This window comes from Pogona vitticeps, chromosome 2, assembly GCF_051106095.1.
Source record: "Pogona vitticeps strain Pit_001003342236 chromosome 2, PviZW2.1, whole genome shotgun sequence".
NCBI classification, from domain to species: Eukaryota; Metazoa; Chordata; class Lepidosauria; order Squamata; family Agamidae; genus Pogona; species Pogona vitticeps.
In genome coordinates this window covers 10,873,693-10,899,049 of record NC_135784.1, presented here as the reverse complement: position 1 = coordinate 10,899,049, position 25,357 = coordinate 10,873,693, and the positions used below count along the sequence as shown (strand labels likewise).

The following is a 25,357-nucleotide window of genomic DNA, read 5'->3' as shown; positions in this document are numbered from 1 at the left end:
CAACATGAATTTGACACAACTCCGGGAGGCAGTGGAAGATAGGAGGGCTTGGCGTGCTCTGGTCCATGGGGTCACGAAGAGTCGGACACAACTAAACGAAACAATGCATTACTGAAACAGCGACATCTATGTTGGCTTGGGCATGTCATGACAATGTCTGATGGGCGGATTCCAAAAGATCTCCTGTATGGAGAATTAGTGCAGGGAAATCGTCCCGGAGGGAGACCACAGTTGCGATACAAGGATATCTGCAAGTGGGATCTGAAGGCCTTAGGAGTGGACCTCAACAGATTGGAAACCTTGACATGTGAGCATTCAGCCTGGAAGCAGGCGGTGCATCATGGCCTCTCCCATTCTGGAGGCACTTGTTCAGCAGGCCGAGTCAAAGAGGCAGTCCGGAAGCAGCCAATCAGGGAGGTGGAGAGGGAACAGATTGTATTTGTCTTCAGTATGGAAGGGATTGTCACTCTCAAATTGGCTTTCTCTGCCACACTAGATGATGTTCCAAGACCTGTATTCAGAGTATGTTACCATAGTTTTTGAGACTGAATGATGAGGCTCCTAGAATTACCTTTGTTTCGGCTGACTATGCAGTTCTAATTCTTATTTCTCCATGAGCATAGATACGTCTATATAGAGATTTTAAGTTCTGTCAGTTTTCTCTAAATTTTACTGCACTGTGTCCTCACCAATTGCGCTTGTGGGGGTGGCTGGACCAAGAGGAAACGTCCCCTCCAACTCCGATGATCTTCATGCCTTGGGTAGGCTGAGAGAGGGAGATGCTGCCTTTTAGATTAGCTTGGACCCAAGCTGTTTAGGTCTTTATAGCTTAAAACCAGCCCCTTGATTTGTGCATGGAGACAGACTGGCAACCAATGGAGTTGCTGCAACAGGGGAGTTGTATGTTCCCTTTCACCAGCTCCAGTTAGCAAGGTGGCTGCAGCATTTTGGACCCACTGGAGTTTCTGAAGACTTCCCAAAGGCAGCCCCACACAGAACATGTTGCAGTCATCCAGCTGAGATGTAACAAGGACATACATCACCGTGGCTAGAGCAGGCCCCTCAAAACACAAGGTGACGTTTAAGATGCCACAGAGCTCTTTGGTGTTTGAAAACACACCCCCATCCATCGGTCCACTGATTCCACCGGGATGAGGCCTGGTGGGTGGAGGGAAGAATCCTACTTGCTTTGGGGTAGGGAAAATCTCTTCAGGAAGAGGCAAAAAGAAGCAGGAGAATGATTCACGATGTTCTGTGAAGACAACAACATGTTTTTTGCAAGTCCGTGCTTCAAGTAACCAAATGCACAACTGTACGTATGGACATTAAGAGATGCCCAATATAGAAACCAAGCAAGTAATTGGAGTAATTGGAAGTCGGAGATGGAGAAGCTGTATTCTTTCTGCCAAAACAAGACCCAGGAGCAGATTATGATGCTAGTGCCAACATTTATTTATTAAGTTTATAGACCACCCCACTTACTGAGAATACTACTTGGGGTGGTTTACAAAAGTAGGCAAAACATATAACAACTAAAATAGTTAAAGATGAAAATGCAACATACCACAGACTTAAACAGAAAAGGCAATCCAAGATTGATACCTGGTAACTTAAATCATGTCATGTTAACATGAACCAAAATATAATAAACAAAATATGCAGTAGTATAAGAAAAATAATCAATAGTGACTATAGTGTGTAGGTCTCAGAAGTTACCTAGCATGTTGCCAAAGGCCTCCCTAATAATTATATCTTTGTTAATTCTTCTAAAGATCGGTAAGGAGAGAGCCTGTCTAATTTCTGATGGAATTCCACAGCAAGGGTGCCACTTCCATAAGCATTACAGAGTTGGTGGGGCAGAAGCCTTCCTGGGAGCTGGTGGAATGGAGGTCTATTTCTTCTCTGGAATTGTCCTGTGACAGAAAAGCTGCTCCCCAACACCCGCCAAGAGTCATCCTCCCTGCCCTAGATCAATTCACCTGTCGCACAAACTATGGGCTTTGTTTCATCCACCGCTCAGCCCCAGATCTTATCTTCCTCCATCAATCCTGCAGCAGGTGTCACAGGTCACTGATGGGTCCTCCTCCCATCCTGCCAGGTGCTTCTCATCCCCCAGTTCCCAAGAGTCACTTCCCTCCTCATGAGAACCTGGAGTAACTACCTAGTGTGTGTGTGTGTGTTTGTGTGTGTGTGTGTCAGAAAGGGTGCAGATGGTGACCCCTTCATGTGTATGTGTGTATGTGTGTGTGTGTGTAGGGCAGAGAGGGTGCAGATGGTGACCCCTTCATACTCTGACAGATTCTCCTTCTACATACCAGATCCTTTTATGATTTCTCTAGTGACTGAGATTTCTGATTGATCAAGTTCGTTCCACACACCAAGCTTATTGAGGGAATTTCCTAGTGGGGATATTTTGATATTGACTGTGACGACATCTACATCTTTTTTCTAGTGAAACTTGCATTGTGACACAAGCTCTTTCCACACTCCATTTCTATGGCTTCTTGACTACATGAACTCGCCGATGAACAAGGAGATTTCTCCTACTAACGAAGCTCTTCCCACACTCCAAGCATTCGTACGGCCTGTTCCGTGTGTGGACTCTCTGATGGTAAGTGAGGCTTGTTCCGCAGATGAAGCTCTTTCCACACTCGGAGCAAGAAAATGGCTTCTCTCCACTGTGAATTCTTCTATGTATAATGAGGCTTCCGCTCTGAGTGAAGCTCTTTCCACACTCCGAGCATTTATAGGGCCTCTCCCCTGTATGGATTCTTTGATGGGAAGTCAGGTATGTGCGAATACTGAAGCTTTTCCCACATATCAAGCATTTGTGAGGCTTCTCGCCTGTGTGGATTCGCTGATGCTGTGTCAGATGTGAGCCCTGACTAAATCTCTTTCCACACTCAAAACATTCATACGGCTTCTCCCCTCGGTGGACTCGTTGATGTAACAGAAGGTGTGAGCCCTGCGTAAAGGTTTTGCCACACTCCAAGCACTTATATGGTTTCTCCCCAGTGTGAGTCCTCCTGTGGGAAGCTAGGCCTGTGCTATGACTGAAGTTCTTTCCGCACAATGCACAGGTATATGGCTTCTCTCCTGTGTGAACTCTCCTGTGTCTAGTGAGACATGTAATGCTAGAGAAGCTTTTCTGACATTCCAGACAGGAATAAGGTTTTTTCCTTGTGTGTGTTTTTTGATGCTCATTTAGGGTACTGCTGTGACTTAAGGTGTTCCCACACTCCAGGCATTTGTATGGTTTCTCTCCAGTGTGAATCCTCTGATGTGAAATAAGGCTGGAGGTGTAACTAAAGCTCTTTCCACATTCCAGGCATATGTGTGGTTTCTCTCCTCTGTGAGCTCTTTCGTGGAAAGCAAGACTTTTGTTATGAGAGAAGCTCTTTCCACATTGCAGGCATTTATATAGCTTCTCCTGTATGTGGATTCTCTGATGTAAAGTAAGGTACGAGCCATTCCTGAAACTCTTTCCACATTCCATGCATGGATATGGTTTCTCCCCGGTGTGGATTTGCTGATGCACATTGAGGTGCGCCCGTCGAACAAAGTTCTTCCCACACTCCAGGCATTTGTATGGTTTCTCCCCAGTGTGGATTCTCTGATGTTGAACCAGGCTCCTCTTACACCCAAAACTCTTGCCACACTCTTTGCACAGATAGGATTTCTCCCGTGCACGTATTCTGTAATGGAAATAAACGTTATAGAATGGAATGATAGCGATGGTGAACCTATGGCACGCGTGCCACAGCCGGCATGCGAAGCCCTTCTTCTGATACGCGACAAACCTTTTGAAGTGGCTGCAGCTGGGATTCCTCCTGTCTCTTCCTGTTCTGGGTCCTTTAACTTCCTGTCCGTCCCCATGATTCCCCCTTTAACTTCCTGTCCGTCCCCATGATTCCCCCTTTAGCTTCCTATCCGTCCCCATGATTCCCCCTGAAACTGCCACTTCCTGTTCCGGTTTTGGTCTTCCGGGCAGCACGGCAGCCACTGGTTTCTTCCCCACCCCCTCATTTTGGGCAATCGAGCTGAAAAAGGTTTGCCTCCACTGGCATACTCAGTCTTTCTCTTTTAATTTTCTTACTGGAGTGGTAAGCAGGCATCGGCCTGGCTGGGAATTACTCTCTTCCCCCGATTCTTGGCTGGATATTTCTGCTGCTTCTTTTGTTCCCCCACAGTCTTTTCCTCCTTTGTTGGTCCTGACAATGTCTGGGGTTGTTCGTCAGAATTATAGTTCTCCTGCTCATCACCACCTGGAACGAAAAAGGAACACCTGCCATTAGAGTCTCATTGAGAAGGAGAGACAGCCATCAAGAATGAACTGCTCCTATCGGTCCTGTGAGTGTGGTTCTACTTTCTAGGGGAAGAATGGGGTTGCGGGGTATACATAAATGTACAAATTGAAAACAGGGCCTGTCCTACCATTCGGCACAGAGAGGCAGAGAACACACGCTGGCCTGGGTAGGCAGGGTTACCTTTTCCTTTAGATGGAGTGAGAGGAGCTGGTGAGTGCCAAATGGTCCAAAGACAACCCAGTGCAAGGCAAGGCAACTGAGACAACGACAGCAAGGAAGTGCTGCATAGCTCATTGATTTTAGCATGTGGCTACGGAGCCATAGGTTGGGAGTTCGATTCTCCACTGGGGCCTCCTTGACAGGGAGTGGAACTGCAGACTGGGTTCCTCCGAGCTCTGCAGTTCTAAGACTCTTAACAACAACATCAACCACCTTCCTCAGAGGGATTGCCCACAGATGCATCCGGCGCTCTAAGACGAGAACACAATTTGCTCAACGCCTTCAAAGGGTTGCTATACGTCAGAAGTGTGTGTGTGTGTGTGTGTGCAGACTCAATCCCCTCCAAAATACGGACGAAAGAGGCAACCTATGGCAGGACGAAGGATATGCCACGGGAGCCTTACCTGTAGGATTCCTGTTCCTAGCCATCTCTTCCATGACCTTCTGGATGTGGTGTCTCTGCACAACTCACTCCTCCTCCACCTCCACAAAGGAACCTGGGAAAACAAAGCAGTTTTTCCTCACAAATCAGGCACCTCAACACCGACCTTCTTTCCCTCATGGAATTGAAGAGGAAGCCCGAGGTGGAATAATCTGGTTTTATTTCTGAATAACACTGTGGTTGGAACTTTTCCTCACTGAGAAAAATCAGAGTCAGTTCACTAACCAGACACAGAGAATAGCTTGATGGTCCAAGCGTTCATAGTAAAAGAGTCCTTTTTTCCCTTTACTTTCCCTCCTAATTTTGAAATCCCCGCATGAATAGGGAATACAGTGGTGCCTTACTTAACAACGTTAATTTGTTCCAGCAAAATCACTGTAGAGCGAAAACGTTGTAAAGCAAAAATAAAAAAGCCACTGACACGCATTAAAACCCATTTAATGCATTCCAATTGGCTAAAAACTCACGGTCCAGCAAAGATCCTCCATACGGCGGCCATTTTCGGTGCCTGTATAGCGAGGAATCTGTCCCTAAGCACAGCGAGGAGCCGTTTTGAGCACCCGGTGGCCATTTTGAAAAGCCGACGATCAGCTGTTTTGATCGGCGTAATGCAAACAATCGGTTCCCAAAGCAGGGAACCAATATTCGCAAAGTGAAATAAACCCATTTAAAGCATTGTTTTGCGATCGCAATTGTGATCACAAAAACATTGTCGTGAAGCGGATTCATCGTAATATGGGGTTATCGTTAAGCGGGGCACGACTGTAAAGGGGGGAGTTTAAAGGGGAAATGGCCTCTCCTGGAATCACCCCAGGGGAGATCCCACACTTTGGAGAATGTGTTTTTTAGTTGCGGGAGGGGCAGATGGGAAAACTCACAAGGAGCAGCATATAAAGATGAGAAAAGTCCAAATAACCTCCACTTCCAATCCCTAAATGCTGTTTCACCTTTCGGTGAAATAAAAAAAAATTCAACATAAATGTACCGTAATAGGTCACATTTTAGTGCTATATCCTCTTCCCACGTCTGCTCCTCATCAAGTGCTACTTCGAAGATGCAACCAATTCCTCAAGGCACTGGCAGTTTTATGCTGACGATCTCATGCTTTCTGCTCTGCTGGACAGCCTTCACATGGCGAAGCCTCTCTTACTAGATGTGATAGCAGTACACAATCCCAAACACTGAGGACTACAGTCTTGGCTCTATCCTGCTCTGCGGATGAACACTCCAGCTCAATGTGGAATAGTTCAGCCATGCCAAACAAGAAGACGCAGCACTCCAGGAAAGTGGCGGAATCACTGCTTGGAGGTGTGACACCAAATTCCTGTCTATAACTGATAATTACCTAGCAGGCGTTGCACCCAGGGATAGATGGAAAGAGGTATCAGCTAACGGTAAAAGACTCCAAACATCTACATCAAAGTTGTGCCAACTCTTCGTCTGCCTTCCTGCCCTTCCCAAAATAAATATTTTTTCAGAACATCTGTGAATTGATAGAACAGTATGAAGTATCAGGAGTATAACATAGAAAGAAAGAACTGTACACCTCTTAAAATGGATACAAAAGCAAGACTGTTTAACTCCTGGTCACGCTCCTGGGTTACTTGGAAGCCACATAATAGGTTGCAGACTGAAGTTGGCAGAAGACAAAGTGAACCTCGGGATATGGAAATGCAAGACCAGGGAAGATCTTTAAGGAAGTACTTAAAAATTGAATAAACAGTGAGCTTGCAATAAAGTAAGATCCACTTACCCAGGCTATGCACCAATGTTGTACGGACAGTGTCGAAAAATTGTAAAAAAAAGTCCCGTAAATTCATGGCAGATCTCTGTGCCAGGTCTGCTTCTTAGAGGCAAGTTCAAATGCTGCCTGCAAACAAACCCTGGACCCTCTTGCCTACCTTGCAAAGGTCGAATCTGGAATCTGATCCTTGGTCCAGAGAAAAGCTGCGGAGAGATTTGACTCGTCTTACTCCCTCCCTTTGGGAAAAAAAAAGAAAACGGATTAGTCTGGAAACTTCTGGAAAGAAGAAACAAAAAGACTTCTCTGTCTTTTTTTTTTATACTGGGTGTCTTCTTCAGAGAGTTGAAAGAAGGAGAATGGAAAGGAACACCAGGAAGGGAGGGAGGGATGGACCCCAAAATAGCTCTGAAGCAAAAGATCTGTCTTTAAGCTAACTGGAGGTAGGAACCAGAAAGTATTCAAGCCTGCATTATTTTTTCCACCTAGAACCCCTTTCAACAACAACCAGTGTGTGACATGGACAGCAGGGGGCAGACTAAGACTCAGGAGACTTGAGTTCAAATCCCTACTTGGCGGGGGGGAATTCATGGGTGGGTGGCCAGAGAGAACTTGAACATCCCACATCCCTGAAAACGCCTATTAGGGTCACCCTAAACTAAAAAAAACAAACAAACAATGTCACAGAAGGACAGCTCCCTCTTCAGGGCCACTCATGTTTGAGGGGTGTAGAAACAGGAGCCGAGTCTCCTGCCTCTGTTTGGAAACTGAGGGAGGCCCAGACGTTCTCCCGATGCCCACCTTCTACCTGAAATCAGCACCAACAAACCTTGGGCAGGTGCCCTGCTTCCTCTGCCACAGCAGACGCCCGCCTGCCCCACTGTTTCCTGACACAGCGCTGCAGAAATGGCTGGATCCAGGCCATTAAAATGGTATCTTCATCCCCATCACCGCACGTAATGTCTTCCAGCATCTCTCCCTCCTTCCCTCTGCCTTCCTGCCTCCCACCCCTCTGAGCTACATTTTGCAAATCCGGGACATTGGAAAGGGCGAGGGGGGGGCAGAAGAAGAGTGGAAAGAGTGGAAGAGCTGGGCTTCAGCCACTTTCCAGGCAGGCGTCCCCACGGGACAAAATTATCAACCCACAGGTGTCCTCCTGCAGCATCCCATGGAGGCGAGAGAAAGAGAGAGAGAGAGAGCACTGAAATTGGGTGCGAGGAAAAGGGGACTTTAAAACCAATGGACAGGAGCAGCAGTGGGGTTGTGCATAACAGTCCAGTGATGAGTCCCACCAACACAACCATCCTGAGCCACAGCACAGCTGTGCCCTAAGATACCGGCGGCGTCCCCCATTTCTTACAGGGCAGAGGGCACTCGCTAATCCAAGATAGGGTTTCCACTCTTCTTCTGCCCCCTCCTCACCCTTTCCAATGCCCCGATTTGCAAAACGAGTGCCTTCCCAGCTTGAGGGAGAAACTGGAGCCACATCGGAACGAATTCCGCCCTTAAGCAACGAAAGGACCCAGGGCCCCCCCCCCGAGGGGAGGGACGTTTGCTCCATCCTAGGAAGCTTCCTTGCACAATCCTCCATTTTGGATTTTGCTTATTATATCTGTGAAGCCCTTCCCATCCATTTGTCCAAGTGGGGGGGGCTTCCTTCTTCCCCCCATTCTCTTTTCCTTATGTTCCCCCATCGCACCTCTCCTCCTCCTCCTTTCTCACGAAGGCAGTCCCCTTCCTGCAGTAGGGTGCCGCTAGTGGGGCTTGTTCCCAGGCCCCCCACCCCAATGTCTCTTCTCTTCCTCTGGAAGATACCAAGCCTGGTTCTCTGAACCTCTGGAGGGCCCTCCTGGTGTCAGTTCTTCATCCTACCTGCAAACATTCAAGCCATACCCTCTTCCCTTTATTCCAAAGTCAATCCCACCGAGAGAGTGGAACTAGAAGTGAAATATGCCACCAGATATATTCTCAATGTAAAGCTTGCTCATTCCTGGGCTTCAAGAGACCGGCTCCTGAAGCTTTGATGTCTGCAGCCAATGGAATTTTAAAATAGGATCAGCCAAATGAAGCGTGAAAGTTGTGCCCACGGCAAAGGATCTGGCCAGTCCCTTCCACCCTGGAATCCCCTACCGTGCAGTGGCAAATAGAAAGAGCAGAGATTCACTCCTTAAGGGTTTTTTTTCCAAAGAAGCCAAAGGGATCCTTGCACAGACATAATCCCCTCTTCCTTGGACGGTATGTTACTGAACTCTGCCATTTGCAAACGGTGATCATCCCAAGAAAGAGGTATGAAAACTCCAAGTTCAAGATCTCTTTCCCTTCAAAGCCTATTGACCATAGCTAAGTGGTTTGTTTGTTTCTCCATGGGGTCAGGAAGAGTCGGACACGACTTAACGACTAAACAACAACAAGTGGTTTTTCAATTCATTCACTGAGGGGTTGAAATCTTCACAAAAGTAAGTTGCTGATCAGTGAATTTCAAAGCTTAACTCACCTGGATTGTTGTAAAAAACTACAGCTTTTGGAGAAGGGGGTCTCTCTCTCAGAACCGCATTATCTAAGGCTCACCGATGCCGAAATACATTCTGCTCTTCCCAGAGGATGCTGAAAAGGAAAAAGAGAGACAACAGCTTAGGTCCCAAAGCACAATTTCTAGATGGGATGTTGTTACAGCGAACCCCTCCAAAGGGGTCAAATATTATTTTTTTTGCAAAAAGTGATAATGTCAGGAGAACAAGGAAAACCCCCAACATTCAGGATGTCTTTTCTCCACTTTCCAGGCATGAGGAGACAAAGTAAGGAATCTGGTTTTTGTTGAGGGGAACCAACCCCAAAGGGAGCTCTTCCCCCCCCCCGCCAGGAGTTCCCACAAGGGTCTCCCCTTGAACATCTCTCCCACCTCCCGTTGGGGGGGGAGACGGAGCACTGCAGGGGGGCTGGGATATCGGGGCCCCTCCGTACAGGGGAACGAGGGTGGAGTGATACCTTTTATAGGAGAGAAAGAGCTTTCCAAGGGGGGGGGAGCTCCCACTTCTGCCCTCTCCAACCAAAAGCCCTCCAAAAAGAGGATCTCTTTGCAAGCCTATTTTTATTTTTTTTTTAATTGGTAACAAGCCGAAGAGGGTCTCCTCCGGCAGCCCCGCAGTATGAAAGCAGCCCCGTTCTCCCCACTAGGCACCACTCCCCTCGCCCCAGCCCAGCACTCCCTCCTCTACCCCCCTGCCGTGTGTGTGTGTGTGTGTGTGTGTGTGTGTGTGTGTGTAAGACAGAGAGAGAGAGAGAGAGAGATGGCATGGAACAGTGCAAACGCCTTCCCCCCCCCCTCCTGGAGCAATTCCGAGAGGAGCCCTGCGTCCTCCTTTCACCCCACTTTTCTGCCCCCCACATTCCCCGCTCTACACACACACGCGCGCACGCAGCCTCACCTCCTCCCCCTCCTCTTGGAAGGGATTCCCCCGGACTCTTTCCTCCGCCCGGCTCCCGCCTGCAGCACTTTGGGGGGGGGGAAGGAGGAGGAAGCTCGGCGGTAGGAAACCCTCCCCACGCCTTCTCCTTTCCGGCCTCTCTAGCAGGCAAGGCTCGGTCCTCTTAACCCTTACAAGGCCCAGGAGCACCATGGGTGGAGCTGCAACCCTTTCCTCTTTGCATCCCATCTCCTTATGTGTCTCTCTCCTGTCTCTCTCTCTCTCTCCTTTGCATATTTACTCCCATTTTCCTAGCCAAGGAAAAGCCCATTTGCTTCCAGGCGGAGCTTTCCTTCTCTGGCCCCACTGATGAGGAACTCTGAGGGATCTGTAAGCTTGGCTGCTTGCTCTGCAAAGATTTCGCCTGGAAGACGCCCCCCCCCCCCCGGGACAGCTCAGATGTTTGCAGGCGGGAGCCTCGAAAGGGGAACAGACCTAGGCTGGGTGGCCTGGAGGGGCAGGAAGGGAAGAGACGTGGGGAGGGCCCCCTCTTGTGAACAAGCCACCCTATTGCAGGAAGGGGAGTGTGGTGCCAAGGAGGGACATCACGCATGGTGGGAGGGAGGAGAAGGAAGCCCCCCCCCACTTGGATTCATACAGGGGGAAAGCCATATAAATGCTCAGAGTGTGGGAAGAGCTTCAGTCAAGGCTCACACTTTGTATCACATCGAAGCCATACAGGGGAGAAACCATAATATGCAAGGAATGTGGAAAGAGCCTCAGTCAGAGCTCACATCTCACTCAGCATCAACAAATCCACACAGGAGAGAAACCTCCTTTTCTCATGTTTTACATGTGGAAAAACCTTCAGGATTAGCATAAGCCTCAATTACCATTTAAGAGTCCATACAGGGGGGAAATCATATAAATGCATTGAATGTGGAAGGAGCTTTAGTCAGAGTGGTAACCTCACTATGCATAAAAAAAAACCACAGAGGGGAGAAACCATGTTCTTGGAGTGTGGAAAAAGCTTCAGCCACAGCACATACCTAACTTCTCACAATCCGTACAGGGGAGAAATGGTATAAATGCTCTGAATGTGGAAAACCCTTCAGTCAAAGATGAAACCTTGATTTGCATCAAAAAAACACACGGAGTGGGGAAGTAGATATGATTTAAGTGTGAGAAGACCTTTATCTGAGATACCAGCCTCACTTATTATCATAGTTGCTACAAGAGATAAGAAAGTTTATGCTGATCCTCGAAATGAATATCCTATCATAAATTGCACAGAAGGAAGGCCGATGCAAGGCCCAGCATTTTCATTATGTCAGTGTTCATATTCAAAAAATTGAGGAATGATAAAGGAGACAAACTTCAAGGGACCAATATGGTAGTGACAATTCAGTGTTTCTCTAAACTGCTGCTATAATTTGTTTTTGAAGCAGCTTTCCTCCTCCTTGGCTTCCTGGACCCCAGAAGATAGGAAAAGGCATATTGCTTGATGATGATGATGATGCATAATAGAGTTTTGATCTGAGTGAGGGTTGTTTTTATTTTTATTTTTTTAGTTTTGGGTCTTTTTATGTTCCAGCCAGACCTCAGCAATCTGCACTCACAGCAAGCTTACACATCAAAGGTGTTTTTAAAGGAAAACCTGGCAAATCATTTCCCAATGATCCATGGGGAAGCACAATCTCCAGGCTGGTTTCAGGCAAGATAAATTTTTTTTTCAAAAACAAGAAGGTGGTTATTTCCAGCTTGTGAAAAAAAAAATTAGTCCATCAATTCATTCTCTGGAATCCCTAGGTGGTTGATGTTATGTTCATGTAGTTTTGCTCCTGTTGTCTCCATAGCATGATCTCTTCTCTTTTTGGCTTTTGTTGTTGATTTTTTAAATTGTTGCACTTCCAGAACGTATTTGTTTCTGAAAAGTATTCTTAATGTTTTTGATCATGGGTTTTCCAATAAATAAATAGAAATATTCTTTGCTTGTGCTATAATTAGATATCATTATTAGATAATGGGATTTGTTGGGGTAGTATTTTCCATATGATTATTGTTTTAATTTTTCTGTGTCTATTTGATTTTGTATAGCTGACCAGAGTAATAACTAGCTATTAATAAAGCAAGGCATAACTTGAATAAATTAATTAATACAGTGCATTATTTTTATACTCAAAATGTGGAAGACTTTCCACTTCTGCACAAACTCAACTGAATATCAAAATCATACAATGCATTCATCTGCAGATTCTGATCAGAATCAGCAAAAACTGCAAAGGAGAAGGTGTGAGTGATGGGATTAGCCAGTAAGTAAAGGAAGGTGTAGGTTTGCATGTGGAAGGAGAGCAAAGATTGGGCCAAGCTAGCCTCCTGTGGAAGGGAGTTCCAAAGTCTAGGAGCAGCCATATAAAAGGTTTTCTCCTTTCTCCGCACCAGATGCACCTGTGAAGGTGGCAGGAACCAGAAATGGGCCTCTTCTGATGATCTTAACACCTGAGGTAGCTCAGAATGGGAGACTGAAATAAATTATGAGGAGGGCATATTTTTGAGTCCTGTCTGCAAGCCCTTGGATTAGTCACTGTGAGCCATAAGATGCTGCTGAAATATCTAGGCTTGAGTCTGATCCACCATGACTGTGCCAGGCTTGATTATTTGAAAACAAAAAAAGAATCTGTACAGGAAAAGTCCTCAAAATGAAGGTGGTTGATATCAGGTAAAAAAAAAAGGAACATATCAACTGGGGATTTGTAGGCGCGAAGGTTTGAAAATTTCCAAGCTCTGGTCTTGGATCATTAAAAGGCTTACAGGTATACTGTGCAATTGAAACATCCCCAAGGGAGCTGTTATGTTGCCATCTTTCAGTCCTTTCCCCCTCTACCAGATCATTCAGCTGGAGCTGAGCAAGAGGTGGAGCGTGAAGGGGAAAAGCCGAAGAAGGGCTTTTGGGTGGAAGGAGGAGGGGAAGATGTTGGAGAGGATGAAGGTTTAAGAGAAGGGAAGGAGAAAGGGCTTTGAGAGAGTGTGAAGGAAGAGGGATCCTGGTGGTCTTGATGACGCACGGCGGGCGATGGGGGAAAAGTGTCCCCTATGGCTGCATCCTCGCCTGTTGAACTTCTGCCTGTCACGAAGTCTTTCAAAAGGAAGCAAATGCCAAAACTCCCTCTTGGAATGGCGAATGGCAAGAGTCAGGCCATGGCTAACGACATTCAAATCCAGCCGGACGTAAGTGGGGCCGACGAACCCTGAACTTAACCGAGAACGACAAAAACCTCCCTCCTCAAGAGCCGCCCGTCTCTCTCTCTCTCTCTCTCTCTCTCAGGGCAAAATGTAAACTCCGGGCGCCCACGAGTAGGCCCCGCCCCTCCAGCTATCTCCTCCCGCCCCGGCAGTCTGATTGGCTAAGGTTCCCCTATTGCTCCAGCCTCTCACTTGCGGTTGGTGGCTCTGACAAGATTGGCAGGGAGCGGCCGTTGGGGGGGCTGGTTTTGCGGGAAGAGGGCGGCCGTTCTTCTTGAGGCAGGCGCTGAGGAGGCGGCGGCGGCGGCTTTGCAGGGCAACCCCGTGGCTTCTTCCTCGCCCGCCTTTTCCTTCAGGGCTCTTGGCCTCCGCAACCTCTTCCCCCACTTTCATTGCGCTCCAATCCCCTCACACAGGGTGGACACACAAGCCGTTGGTGACCTGAAATCCCAGAGGGGGGAAAGCAGCACTAGCGCTTCTCACGCTCTTGTGAGAGGCAGGTGGAGGCGGCCAGGTTCACCCCCCTGGCCAGGCGGCAGGGCATTTGTGGCCGTCTCGCCCATGCCCTCTGGCTGCAGCCCACCTGGAAGCCTGAGGGGCGCCCTCTGCCAGGGCAGTGTCCTGGGCGCAAGGAAAAGGCACTCTGCACATGTTCCAATGCGCTGCGGCTCCTCTGCAGAAAGAATTGGGACATTGCCACTTGGCCCCTGGGCGTTCCCTATATCTGACCTGAGATGGACGCTTGCCCTGTGTTGTCTTCCCAGCCCCATTCAGGATCCTTAGGGGGACTTCAAATAAATATTTATTTATTTATTTACAATGGACTGTAAAATCGTAAATGCGCCATAGATTAAAAACAATAAAGAGAAAATACAACAAACCATATCAGTGGATCAAACAATCCTTTAAATAAAAAAAAATCATAAAACCCATTTTGAGTCTCTCAGCACAATATTTACAATTGGTAGGAGGAAGCCTCATTCAATCTTACAGAGCTTCCTAAAACCAGAGAGGAAGGGTGACTGGCGAAACTCTGCAGGAACCTGTTCCAAAATGAAGGGGCCATGACTGTACCAGCCTAGTTCAAAGGGAGGCTACCCACCTGGTTGTAACTGGATGTTGTGTGCTTTCCAGTTCCCAACTGATGGCAAACCTATAAACGAGTCACTCCAATAAGGTCTTGTCCTGAACAGCCCTGTCAAAGTGCTGTGAATTCAAGGTTGTGGCTTCTTTTAAGGAGTCAATCCATCTTGTGTGTGGCCTTCCTCACCGATGTCTTCAACTTTCCCATTTAGGGTCACACCTGGGGAGAGGAGTCCTCAGCCAATCATCCTAGCCTGACCCTGATCTCTATCCCCTTTCTGATCTGAATCCCCAAACCCTAGAGTGGGTGAAGTTTCTCTCAGATCATCCATCCCTTTCTGCCAGTGATGGATGGCATTGTATGATTGTCTTTATTGTTATATTCTATTTTATTTTATTTATATTTATTTCATATCAAATCAGTGTGATTAATTCTCCCCCTTGCCATTTGATTTTCCTTTTGAGATGAATTTGTTGGAGGGGGGGGGCTCTTAAGCTCCTGTAAGCCATAGAGGATAAAGCAGGTTTCCTCTGCAAGCAAAGGTAACTTGCAGACAGGAAGGCATGCATTGCACAAATCCTTCCTGGGCAGAAGAGTTGGTGGTGAAGGCTTCTGGAAGTTGTAGCCCAAGAACATCTGGAGGCCCAAGGTTGGGAACCGCAGCCATAGAAGATAAAACAGGTTTCCTCTGTGCAGAAATGTGATGTGCCTGCCTTCGTGGCAGAAAGTGTTGGGGTTAGCAAAGCAAAGTGTGCTGCTTATCTACCGCCCCATAATGCTTCAAGCACTCTCTGGGCGGTTTACAAGTTAATTATGCAGGCTACACATTGCCCCCCCCCCCAGCGAGCTGGGTACTCATTTTACGGACCTTGAAAGGATAGAAGGCTGAGTCAACCTTGAGCCGCTACCTGGGATTGAATCTCAGGTCGTGAGCACAGTTTTGGCACAGTACAGCGGTTTAACCACTTTGAAAAGAGAACAGTGGGTGTCTCAGCCCCACCCATGATCATTTAATCTCACCTCATCCATTCCCTGGCACTCATATTCTTTCCTACCAAGGACGATTCGTACCTGGGGGATGATAGAGAAGCTGGAGAAATGCTCTGGCTCCCTTAATTGTGTAGCCCTGTTCATTATCATTAAAGGACTCTGGTTCCTGTGCCTCCAGTTCCACATTTCTGTTCCATTTATATACCACTCTAAAAACTCAGTGCCTAGTCTAACACATTTTCTGATTAGCTCCTTTAGCTGATTGGTACCATTCATCTGACATACCTAAAAAGAATTAGATTTTTCTGGATTGTTAAAAAAAATTAAAAGGGCAACAGAACGAGGCCAGAATAGATGGGCAGTTGAGAGACGTCTAGCAGAAAAGTTGAAGTGAGAGATAGTGAGAAAGAGCTCCTAAAATGATATGGACAAGATCCTGCGCCCCAGGAGAGTGGCTGCCTGCCCTCCTTTCTTTCTCTTTTTGCAATGTGTTGGAAGTTTTGTGCTGCAGGCTGATGTTCCAGCAAAACTGCTTGGTAGGTTTAATAACCCCCTTCATGCCACCTCTGGTAGGAAGATTTGCTTGTCATGATCCAAATTACATGGGTTAAAGTGTGTATGAGGATGGTTTATGTAGTTGTGAAGAAATGTAAAATGGATCCATATTGGTTCTGTGTAAGAATGATTCTGCATGATGGGAATGTTGTCCAAGAGGGCTGTGGGAATGTTTTTCCTTTAGGCCAGTACAGCCAAGACAAGGTAAGAAGACCTGACACTTTTTATGGCAGAGAAGGGAATAGACTGAGGCAAAAAACACCTGTTTCTCATGAGAAGAGAAGAAGGGGATTACTTCTACCACCTTACACCATGATTGGATGGCAGCGTGGGAGATGAAGAAGACAGGAGGAGCCTGGAAGATTTTAAAAAATGAACTTTTGCCACATGCAGTGTTCCCTCTTTTTCCTTAGTTGGAACCAGATATTTTTCTAAGTCTTTTTTTCCTATTGTCCTGTGCTAGGAAAAGGACTTGGGAGATGTAGAGAGTTGAAGAAAGAGAAGGGGGGAGCCTTTATGCCTTTTACCTACCCTAAGGAAAGCTTTTAGAGATTTTTAGAGCTTTTGTAATCAAAAGGGAATTACAGTGGTGCCTCGCTTTATGATTGCCCCACATTACGACGAAACCACATTACGATGATCTTTTTGCAATCACAAAACAATGGTCTAAATGTTTTTTTCCTGCTTTGCAATAATCGGTTCCCTGCTTCGGGAACCGATTCTTCGCAAAACAACGTTTTTTTAAACAGCTGATCAGTGGTTTCAAAATGGCCACCAGGTAAACAAAATGGCTTCCTGCTGTTTTCTGGGACAGATTCCTCGCAAGAGACGCAGCAAAAATGGCTGCCCTAGGGAGGATCTTCACTGGACGGTGAGTTTTGACCCCATTGGAACGCATTGAAGGGGTTTCAATCGTTTCAATGGTGTTTTTTTCCATTACGATGTTTTCACTTAATGGTGATTTTTCTGGAATGGATTATCGTCGTTAAGTGAGGCACCACTGTAGTTGCCTTAACTGTAATTGTAATAAGCCTTGGAAATATATTATTGCTATGCTTATGCATCAAACTGAATTTATTCTGTAAATCTATATATTTTCAATTTAAAAAAGATCAATTTATAAAATCTTTTGGTCTCCTGAACAGCAGAGCCTGTCGCAGCCATTCCCAGAGGGGGAGGCAAGGCTACACAACACTACAGAGTCCTACTTTATTGAGCTTTGGTAGATTTTAGGTCTACAAAGCTCATGTGCATCTTCTTGCTGAGCTTAATTGTAAGCAAGTATCTTTTTATGACAGACTTGTAAGAAGGGGTCTGTTGTACGCCATGGATGAGGTTACCAGGACTCTACCCAGCTGTTTAGGGGTACTCAGGCTCCCAATTGCTCTGGGTCCACCGACCAAGCTCTCCTTAACAGGAAGCTGGGTGGTGACACCAATTAATACAGTGGACCCTTGACTTACAGACGGCTTGACTTACAGACTTTTTGAGTTACAGACTTCTCTGGCCGCAAAATTTAGGTTTGACTTGCAGCCTGAGAATTGACTTACAGACCAGAAAAAACCCAAAATGGAACAAAAACGGCCTGTTACGGGATTAATCGCTTTTCAATGCACTGTAGGTCAATGGAGACTTGACCTACAGACTTTTTGACTTGAGAACCGCCTTCCAATACGGATTAAGTTCTCAAGTCAAGCCCCCACTGTACCAGCTTTTTGTTATGGATTTGTAATGCCCTCCTCAGTATTGTCTACCATTATGGGGGTGTGATAGTGCTTTTAAAATCATTGTGCCAATCCTGAGAAAATGCAGAATGCCTATGATCATCCTATTTAATGAAAGCGTTCTTGCACATTTTACTGAAAGCAGTCTACATGAAAAGATGAAAACATGTCTTCAGCCCAGGATATGAAGCAACAAATGAAACACAACCTTAGGATCCCTCAGGGTGAAGTTTTTATTGAAATAGAAGGTTTCTTCCATCAGTGGAAGCCCTCCTCCACTCTGGACATTTAGAGGGTTCCTTCATGTGAATACTGCTTTTAAAGGGTGCAGTCTGACTCGTCTCACACTCAAGAACATTTATATGGCTTCTCTTCAATGTACGTAAATTCTTTGATGGTTTCCAAAGTGTGCAATTAGGTTGAAACACTTTACCTAATCGTAAGCACTCGTATGGCTTCTGTCCTGTGTGAGGGATCCTGACGACTGGGAAGAAACTGCGTCATTGGTTAGTTTGCATAACAGATTGAAAAACATCCAGGAGAAAGGCAGAATGTTGCCAGTTGATTACACTGTTTGTTCCAACAAACTGAAAGAAACATTGCAGGAATTTAGGGAAATGTTGCCTGCCCAGACAAACACCAGACAAATACTGACATCAGTCCCTAGTGTGTCCTCCCAGTATGGAACAGGTCTAATGCCATTCTTCCACCTAATCCCAGTAAGCATGCAGAATGGAACTGTTGTGTTGCCATCCTTGAGTCCTTTCCCCCTCTACCAGATCATTCAGCTGAAGCTGAGCAAGAGGTGGAGGGTGAAGGGGAAAAGCCGAAGAAGGCAGTGGTGGGATTCAGCAGGCCAACAAACGGTTCTGCAGAACCAATAATACATTAGCTACCGGTTCTGTAGAACTGGTGCGAACCTGCTGAATCCCACCACTGGAAGAAGGGCTTTTGGGTGGAAGGAGGAGGGGAAGATGTTGGAGAGGATGAAGGTTTAAGAGAAGGGAAAGGGCTTTGAGGGAGTGTGAAAGAAGAGGGATCCTGGTGGTCTTGATGACGCACCACGGACGATGGGGGAAACATGTCCCCTATGGCTGCATCCCTGCCTGTTGAACTTCTGCCTGTCACGAAGTCTCTCAAAAGGAAGCAAATGCCCCAACTCCCTCTTGGAATGGCGAATGGCAAGAGACAGGCCATGGCTAATGACATTCAAATCCAGCCGGACGTAAGTGGGGGCGGAGAACCCTGAACTTAACCGAGAACGACATAAACCTCCCTCCTCAACAGCCGCCCGTTTCTCTCTCCCTCCCTCCCTCTCTATCTCTCTCAGGGCAAAATGAGAGACGTCCTGACGCCCACGAGTAGGCCCTACCCCTCCAGCCATCTCCTCCCGTCCCGGCAATCTGATTGGCTAAGGTTCCCTTATTGCTCCCACCTCTCACTTGCGGTTGGTGGCTCTGACAAGATTGGCAGGGAGCGGACGTTGGGGGGCTGGTTTCGCGGGAAGAGGGCGGCCGTTCTTCTTGAGGGAGGCGCTGAGGAGGAGGCGGAGGCGGCTTTGCAGGGCAACCCCGTGGCTTCTTCCTCTCCCCCCTTTCCCTTCAGGGCTCTTGGCCTCCGCAACCTCTTTCCCCCACTTTCATTGCACTCCAAATCCCCTCACACAGGGTGGACACACAAGCCGTTGGTGACCTGAAGTCCCAGAGGGGGGAAAGCAGCACTAGTGCTTTTCACGCTCTTGTGAGAGGCAGGTGCAGGCGGCCAGGTTCACCCCCCCTGGCCAGGCGGCAGGGCGTTTGTGGCGGTCTCGCCCATGCCCTCCGGCCGCAGCCTACCTGGAAGCCTAATCCCAGTAAGGATGCAGAAGGATCCTTAAGGAGAAAGGTGGGGTTAAAATATGTTAAAACAAACAAGTACTGTACCCAAGTGGGGTGATGCTCATCCATTGCCCAGGGTGACATAATGGCCATGCCTGTGACGGTTGTTTTCCCACAATGTTGACATTTGGTCGTGATTCTAGCGAGGGCTTCTTGGTCTTGTCACCCCGGCATTGCTTGCCACCCTCTGCATTCAGAGGACATCGGTTTGTTCCAGCTTCCAACCTGAGCTAGAAGGAAGAAGGCAGCTCGCTCAGTCAGTCAGTCTCTCTCTCTCAGGGCATGGCGGGGCTTTGCGACCAAATGATCTCTCTTTCCACTCTGCCCCTCTGAGTATTCTCCTCTTCCCCCCATCTCAAACCTTCCCCCCCAAAAAAATCAAACCCAAAAGTTTGTGCAATGCAGGCCTTTCCGTTTGCAAGGCACCTTTGCTTACCGGTGGAGCGGGGCCGCTGCTCCGTCCCAGATCCCTTCTTCTCACCACCCTGCTCCTCGCCTGCTCTCCGGGAGACTCGAGAGGAGACCCGCTCAAGGAGCTCAGGGAAAGGGGAGGGGTGCCTCTACGCCCGCCTCCCTCCCTCTGTACTGTATATTTCCCACCCTGGGGAGTGCTTGCTCTCCTTTCGGGCGCAGCTCCTGCTGGGTCCAGCTGTGCCAGTGCAAGGTTGGCGGGGGACGGGGATGGGGACGGGGACGGGGAGGGAGGGAGGCCGGCGCTGCTGCCTGGATCCGGGAAGGGCCAGACCCGGGGGGGCACTGGGAGCCGAACCCGGGCCAGGATGATCCCTCCACCTGCCTCTTATCGGGACCCGTCAGCCCCTCCGGGAGGCGTTTTCCGCAGCCAAAGGCAGGGCAGTGAGAAGTTGCACCCCACCTTCGGGAGGATCATCTTCTCCCCCTCCCAATTCGGATCAATATTTTTAAATTATAGATTTGATGTACCCACCGGAGCACCCTTCTGTGCGGGTTCCGGGCGGTGAAAAGAAACGAGGCAGAACGAACTGCAAGAGAAATAGCAAAAAGATCATCGGGAAACTTGGCCCAACCAGTGGTCGGAGGAGCGGGGATTCCTCTGAAAGGTCTCCCTTCTCTCCTCCCGGGAAACCCACCGGCCTTCAGCGGCAAAGGACACCCCCCCTCCCCTCTTGGGACTTTTTCCAGGGCAGCTTCTCCCCCCATCTCTTCAATGAGGCCTATCTGGTCTCTATGGGAGGGTCTTTGGCGAGGTGGGGGGGAGGGAGGGAAGCTGCTCTGTTCAAAGGTAACGGCCTTGCAGGAAGGGAGGGAGGAGGGGAGGCGCTGGTCCTGCTTTGAGGGCTGTGGTGCGTTTGCTCCTTAGGAGGAAGAAAAAGTTGGATCAAACTGACAGACATTGATTTCTTAGTTCTTACAGCCCTTTGGAGTGTTATTCAGACTTCTGTCTCCTCCTCCATCATTTCGTTTAGTCGTTTAGTCGTGTCGGACTCCTCGTGACCCCATGAACGACAGCACGCCAGGCCCTCCTGTCTTCCACTGCCTCCCGGAATTGTGTCAAATTCATTCTGTTAGCTTCGATGATGTTGTCCAACCATCTCATCCTCTGTCGTTCCCTTCCCTTCTTGCCCTCACATTTTCCCAACATTAGGGTCTTTTCCAGGGAGTCTTCTCTACTCATGAGATGGCTAAAGTACTGGAGCCTCAGCTTCAGGATCTGTCATTCAAGTGAGCACTCAGAGTTGATTTCCTTTAGAACTGATAGGTTTGTTCTCCTTGCAGTCCAGGGGACTCTCAACAGCCTCCTCCAACACCGCAATTCAAAAGAATCAATTCTTTGGTGGTCTGCTTTCTTTATGGTCCAGCTCTCACTTCCGTACATCACTACAGGAAAAACCATAGCTTTGACTATGTGGACTTTCGTTGGCAAGGTGATGTCTCTGCTTTTTAGGATGCTGTCAAGGTTTTTCATCACTTTCCTCCCAATAAGCAAGCGCCTTTTAATTTCGTGGCTGCTGTCTCCAACTGCAGTGATCATGGAGCCCAAAAAAGTAAAATTTGTCACTGTCTCCATGTCTTCCCCTTCTATTTTCCAGGAGGTGATGGGACCAGTGGCCATGATCTTAGTTTTTCTGATGTTGAGCTTCAGACCATTTTTTGCACTCTCCTCTTTCACTCTCATTACAAGGTTCCTTAATTTTTCCTCACTTTCTGCCATCAGAGTAGTATCATCTGCATATCGGAGGTTGCTGATATTTTTTCGGGCAATCTTGATTCCGGATTCGGATTCCTCCAGTCCAGCCTTTCGCATGATGTATTCTGCACATAAGTTCAATAAGCAGGGGGAGAATATACAGCCTTGTCTTACTCCTTTCCCAATTTTGAACCAATCAGTTGTTCCATATCTAGTTCTAACTGTTGCTTCCTGTCCCACGTATAGGTTTCTCAGGAGACAGATAAGGTGATGAGGCACTCCCATTTCTTTAAGCCCTTGCCATAGTTTGCTGTGGTCCACACAGTCAAAGGCTTTTGCATAGTCAATGAAGCAGAAGTAGATGTTTTTCTGGAACTCTCTGGCTTTCTCTATAATCCAGCACATGTTAGCAATTTGGTCTCTAGTTCTTCTGCCCCTTCGGAATCCAGCTTGTACCTCTGGAAGTTCTCAGTCCACATACTGTTGAAGCCCACCTTGTATGATTTTGAGCATAACCTTACTAGCGTGTGAAATGAGTGCAATTGTACGGTAGTTGGAGCATTCTTTGACACTGCCCTTCTTTGGGATTTTTCCAGTCTTCTGGCCACTGTTGAGTTTTCAAATTTGCTGGCATATTGAATGTAGCACCTTAACAGCATAAGATTTTAAGATTTTAAATAGTTTGACTGGAATGCCATCACCTCCACTGGCCTTGTTGTCAGACAAGCTTTCTAAGGCCCACTTGGCTTCACTCTCCAGGATGTCTGGATCAAGGTCTGCAATCACATTATCTGGGTTGTCTGGGATGTCCAAATCTTTCTGGTATAATTCCTCTGTGTATTCTTGCCACCTATTCTTGATGTCTTCTGCTTCTGTTAGGTCTCTCCCATTTTTGTCCTTTATCATGTTCATTTTGCACAAAATGTTCCTCTAATATCTCCAAATTTCCTGAACTGATCTCTGGTTTTTCCTTTTCTATTATTTTCCTCTACTTCTTTACATTGTTCATTTAAGAAGGCCCTCTTATCTCTCCTTGCTATTCTTTGGAAGTCTGCATTCAATTTACTGTAACTTTCCCTATCTCCCTTGCATTTTGTTTCCCTTCTCCTCTCTGCTATTTCTAAGGCCTCGTTGGACAGCCACTTTGCTTTTTTGCATTTCCTTTTCTTTTGGATGGTTTTTGTTGCTGCCTCTTGGACAATGTTACGTGCCTCTATCCAAAGTTCTTCAGGCACTCTGTCCACCAAATCGAGTTCCTTAAATCTGTTCTTCACTTCCACTGTGTATTCATCAGGGATATGGTTTAGATTATACCTGACTAGCCCAGTGGTTCTTCCTACTCTCTTCAGTTTAAGCTTGAACTTTGCTATGAGAAGCTGATGATCAGAGCCACAATCAGCTCCAGACCTTGTTTTTGCTGACTGTATAGAGCTTCTCCATCTTTCGCTGCAGAGAATATAATCAATCTGATTTCGGTATTGCCCATCTGGTGATTTCCATGTGTAGAGTCGCCTCTTGTGTTTTTGGAAAAGAGTGTTTGTGATGACCAGCTTGTTCTCTTGACAAAACTCTATTAGCCTTTCCCCAGCTTGGTTTTGAACTCCAAGGCCAAACTTCCCTGTTGCTCCTTTTATCTCTTGACTCCCTACTTTAGCATTCCAATCCCCTAGAATGAGAAGAACATCTTTCTTTGGTGTCAGTTCTAGAAGGTGTTGTAAATCTTCATAAAATTGTTCAACTTCAGTCTCCTCAGCATTGGTGGTTGGTGCATAAACTTGGATTACTGTGATGTTGAAAGGTCTGCCTTAGATTTGTATTGACATCATTCTATTCATTTTTGAGATTATATCCCATTACAGCTTTTCCCATTCTTTTGTTGACTATGAGAGCTACTCCATTCCTTCTGCGGGATTCTTGTCCACAATAGTAGATATGATAATCATCTGAATTGAATTTGCCCATTCCTGTCCATTTTAGTTCACTGATGCCCAGGATGTCAATGTTTATTCTTGCCATCTCCTGTTTGACCACCTCCAGCTTCCCAACTTTCATAGATCTTACATTCCAGGTTCCTATGCAGTATTCTTTTTTGCAGCATCGGACTTTCCTTTCCCTTCCAGGTGCATCCACAGCTGAGCGTCCTTTCAGCTTTGGCCCAACCACTTCATTAGCTCTGGAGCTACTTGTACTTGTCCTCCACAATTTCTCAGTAGCATGTTGGACGCCTTCCGACCTGAGGGACCCATCTTCCAGCGTCATATCTTTTAGCCTTTTGTTTCTGTTCATGGGATTTTCTTGGCAAAGATACTGGAGTGGCTTGCCAGTTCCTACTCCAGGTGCATTGCGTTTAGTCAGAACTCTCCACTATGACCTATCCATCTTGGGTGTCCCTACACAGCATAGCCCATAGTTTCTCTGAGTTACTCAAGTCCCTTCGCCACAACAAGGCAGCAATCCATGAAGAGGATTGCTCCTCCATCAGCTGCTCCGAAATGAGTGATGCTTGCCTACACAAATTAAGAGACCCGATCAGCAGTGTTGCTAATTCTCCTGAGAGGAATGTATAGCATGCTTTCCAAGGAGGCTTTCTGCGCTTCATCCCAAGATTCTGACTGATTTGGGAAGCTGGACAACAAACATCACCCCCACCCCCTCAAAAAAAGTGCCATGCCATTTCTGTAAGTGGCCTCCCTGATCTTCCAACTTTGAAAAATCCTCTCCCTGCTTCAGCAGGACAAAGATGAAGGGAGAGCTACCTGTAAAGGAGCAAAAGTGGGTTTTGGCCTTCATTGCTTGGGTCCATCTGCCACCTCCCAAGGAGTTTGTAGTTCCTTTGCATTTCCATCCTCTTACAGGCAATACCATGGGGTCAGAGGTGCAGTCTGGATTCTCTCCTCTTAATGGCCGGCCAGAAGGTGTTGCAGTCCAGGCTCCATGGATAAGAGGGGAATCATGTGGAGGAGATGTGGGAGAGAAGCCCAAATCCTTCTGTCCTTGCATTGTGTCAGATGCCCCCCCAGAGATCATGCAGCCTGTGGTATTTTATTCTTATTCTCAAGCTCTGAATTCCCAACCTTTTTTGGTCTGTGGACTGGCTGGGATAGGCGGGGCACCCCCCGCGCTCATGCACATTTGCAAACAGTGGTGTGGTGCTTTGTCTGGGTGCACGCACTCGTGTGCATGCCCAAATTGCGGTGCGCTGCTCGCACTGGTGTAGTGGAGTGCGCACAAGCACAAACAGGCTTGTGGGGGTGAGTGCGTGCAGGGTGGTGGGACGGGAGGTGTCTGGCTCAGGCCACGGACCAGCACAGGGCTGCGGACTGGGGGTTGGGGACTTCTGCTCTAAAGCAATTATAATGATAGTAATATTACAGTGGTGCCTCGCTTAACGGGCGCCCCGTTTAATGACAAATCTGCATAGCGATGAAGATTTTGTGATTGCTTTTGTGATCGCATTGCGATGTTCCCATACGCCCCATTTCCCCCCAGCTGACCTGCGGGGGCTTGGGAAGGACCGTGGGGGAGCCCTCCCCCATGGTCCTCGCAAATTCCCCACTGACATTTTCCCCCAGCTGACCGGCGGGAAAATGCCAGCGGGGGCTTC

General features: G+C 47.5%; 2 protein-coding genes and 1 long non-coding RNA gene across 4 annotated transcripts in view; 1 reads left to right on the top strand and 2 right to left on the bottom strand.

Annotated features, from left to right (window-relative positions):
• The window catches only part of LOC140703761 (uncharacterized), a 343,653-nt gene that overhangs the window by 250,138 nt on the left and 68,158 nt on the right, over positions 1 to 25,357 (bottom strand). The gene's annotated exons all lie outside the window — the stretch shown is intronic.
• On the bottom strand, positions 1,429 to 10,220 carry LOC110069918 (uncharacterized). 2 transcript variants are annotated; one of them, XM_072987706.2, is made up of 6 exons: positions 10,135 to 10,220; positions 9,204 to 9,313; positions 6,870 to 6,948; positions 4,931 to 5,023; positions 4,097 to 4,265; positions 1,429 to 3,695 (listed from the first exon to the last, which is right to left on the bottom strand). In XM_072987706.2, the coding sequence occupies exons 4-6, from the start codon at positions 4,962 to 4,964 to the stop codon at positions 2,495 to 2,497; spliced, it is 1,404 nt and encodes a 467-aa protein (XP_072843807.2). In that variant the 5' UTR covers positions 4,965 to 5,023; positions 6,870 to 6,948; positions 9,204 to 9,313; positions 10,135 to 10,220; the 3' UTR covers positions 1,429 to 2,494. The 2 variants fall into 2 exon arrangements, with proteins under 2 accessions (XP_072843807.2, XP_078243988.1); XM_078387862.1 differs by lacking the exons at positions 6,870 to 6,948; positions 9,204 to 9,313; positions 10,135 to 10,220 and having other exon boundaries at positions 4,931 to 5,449.
• On the top strand, positions 9,428 to 12,749 carry LOC144587443 (uncharacterized). Its single transcript, XR_013542601.1, has 2 exons — positions 9,428 to 9,504; positions 11,708 to 12,749. It is a non-coding gene; the product is annotated as an uncharacterized LOC144587443 (long non-coding RNA).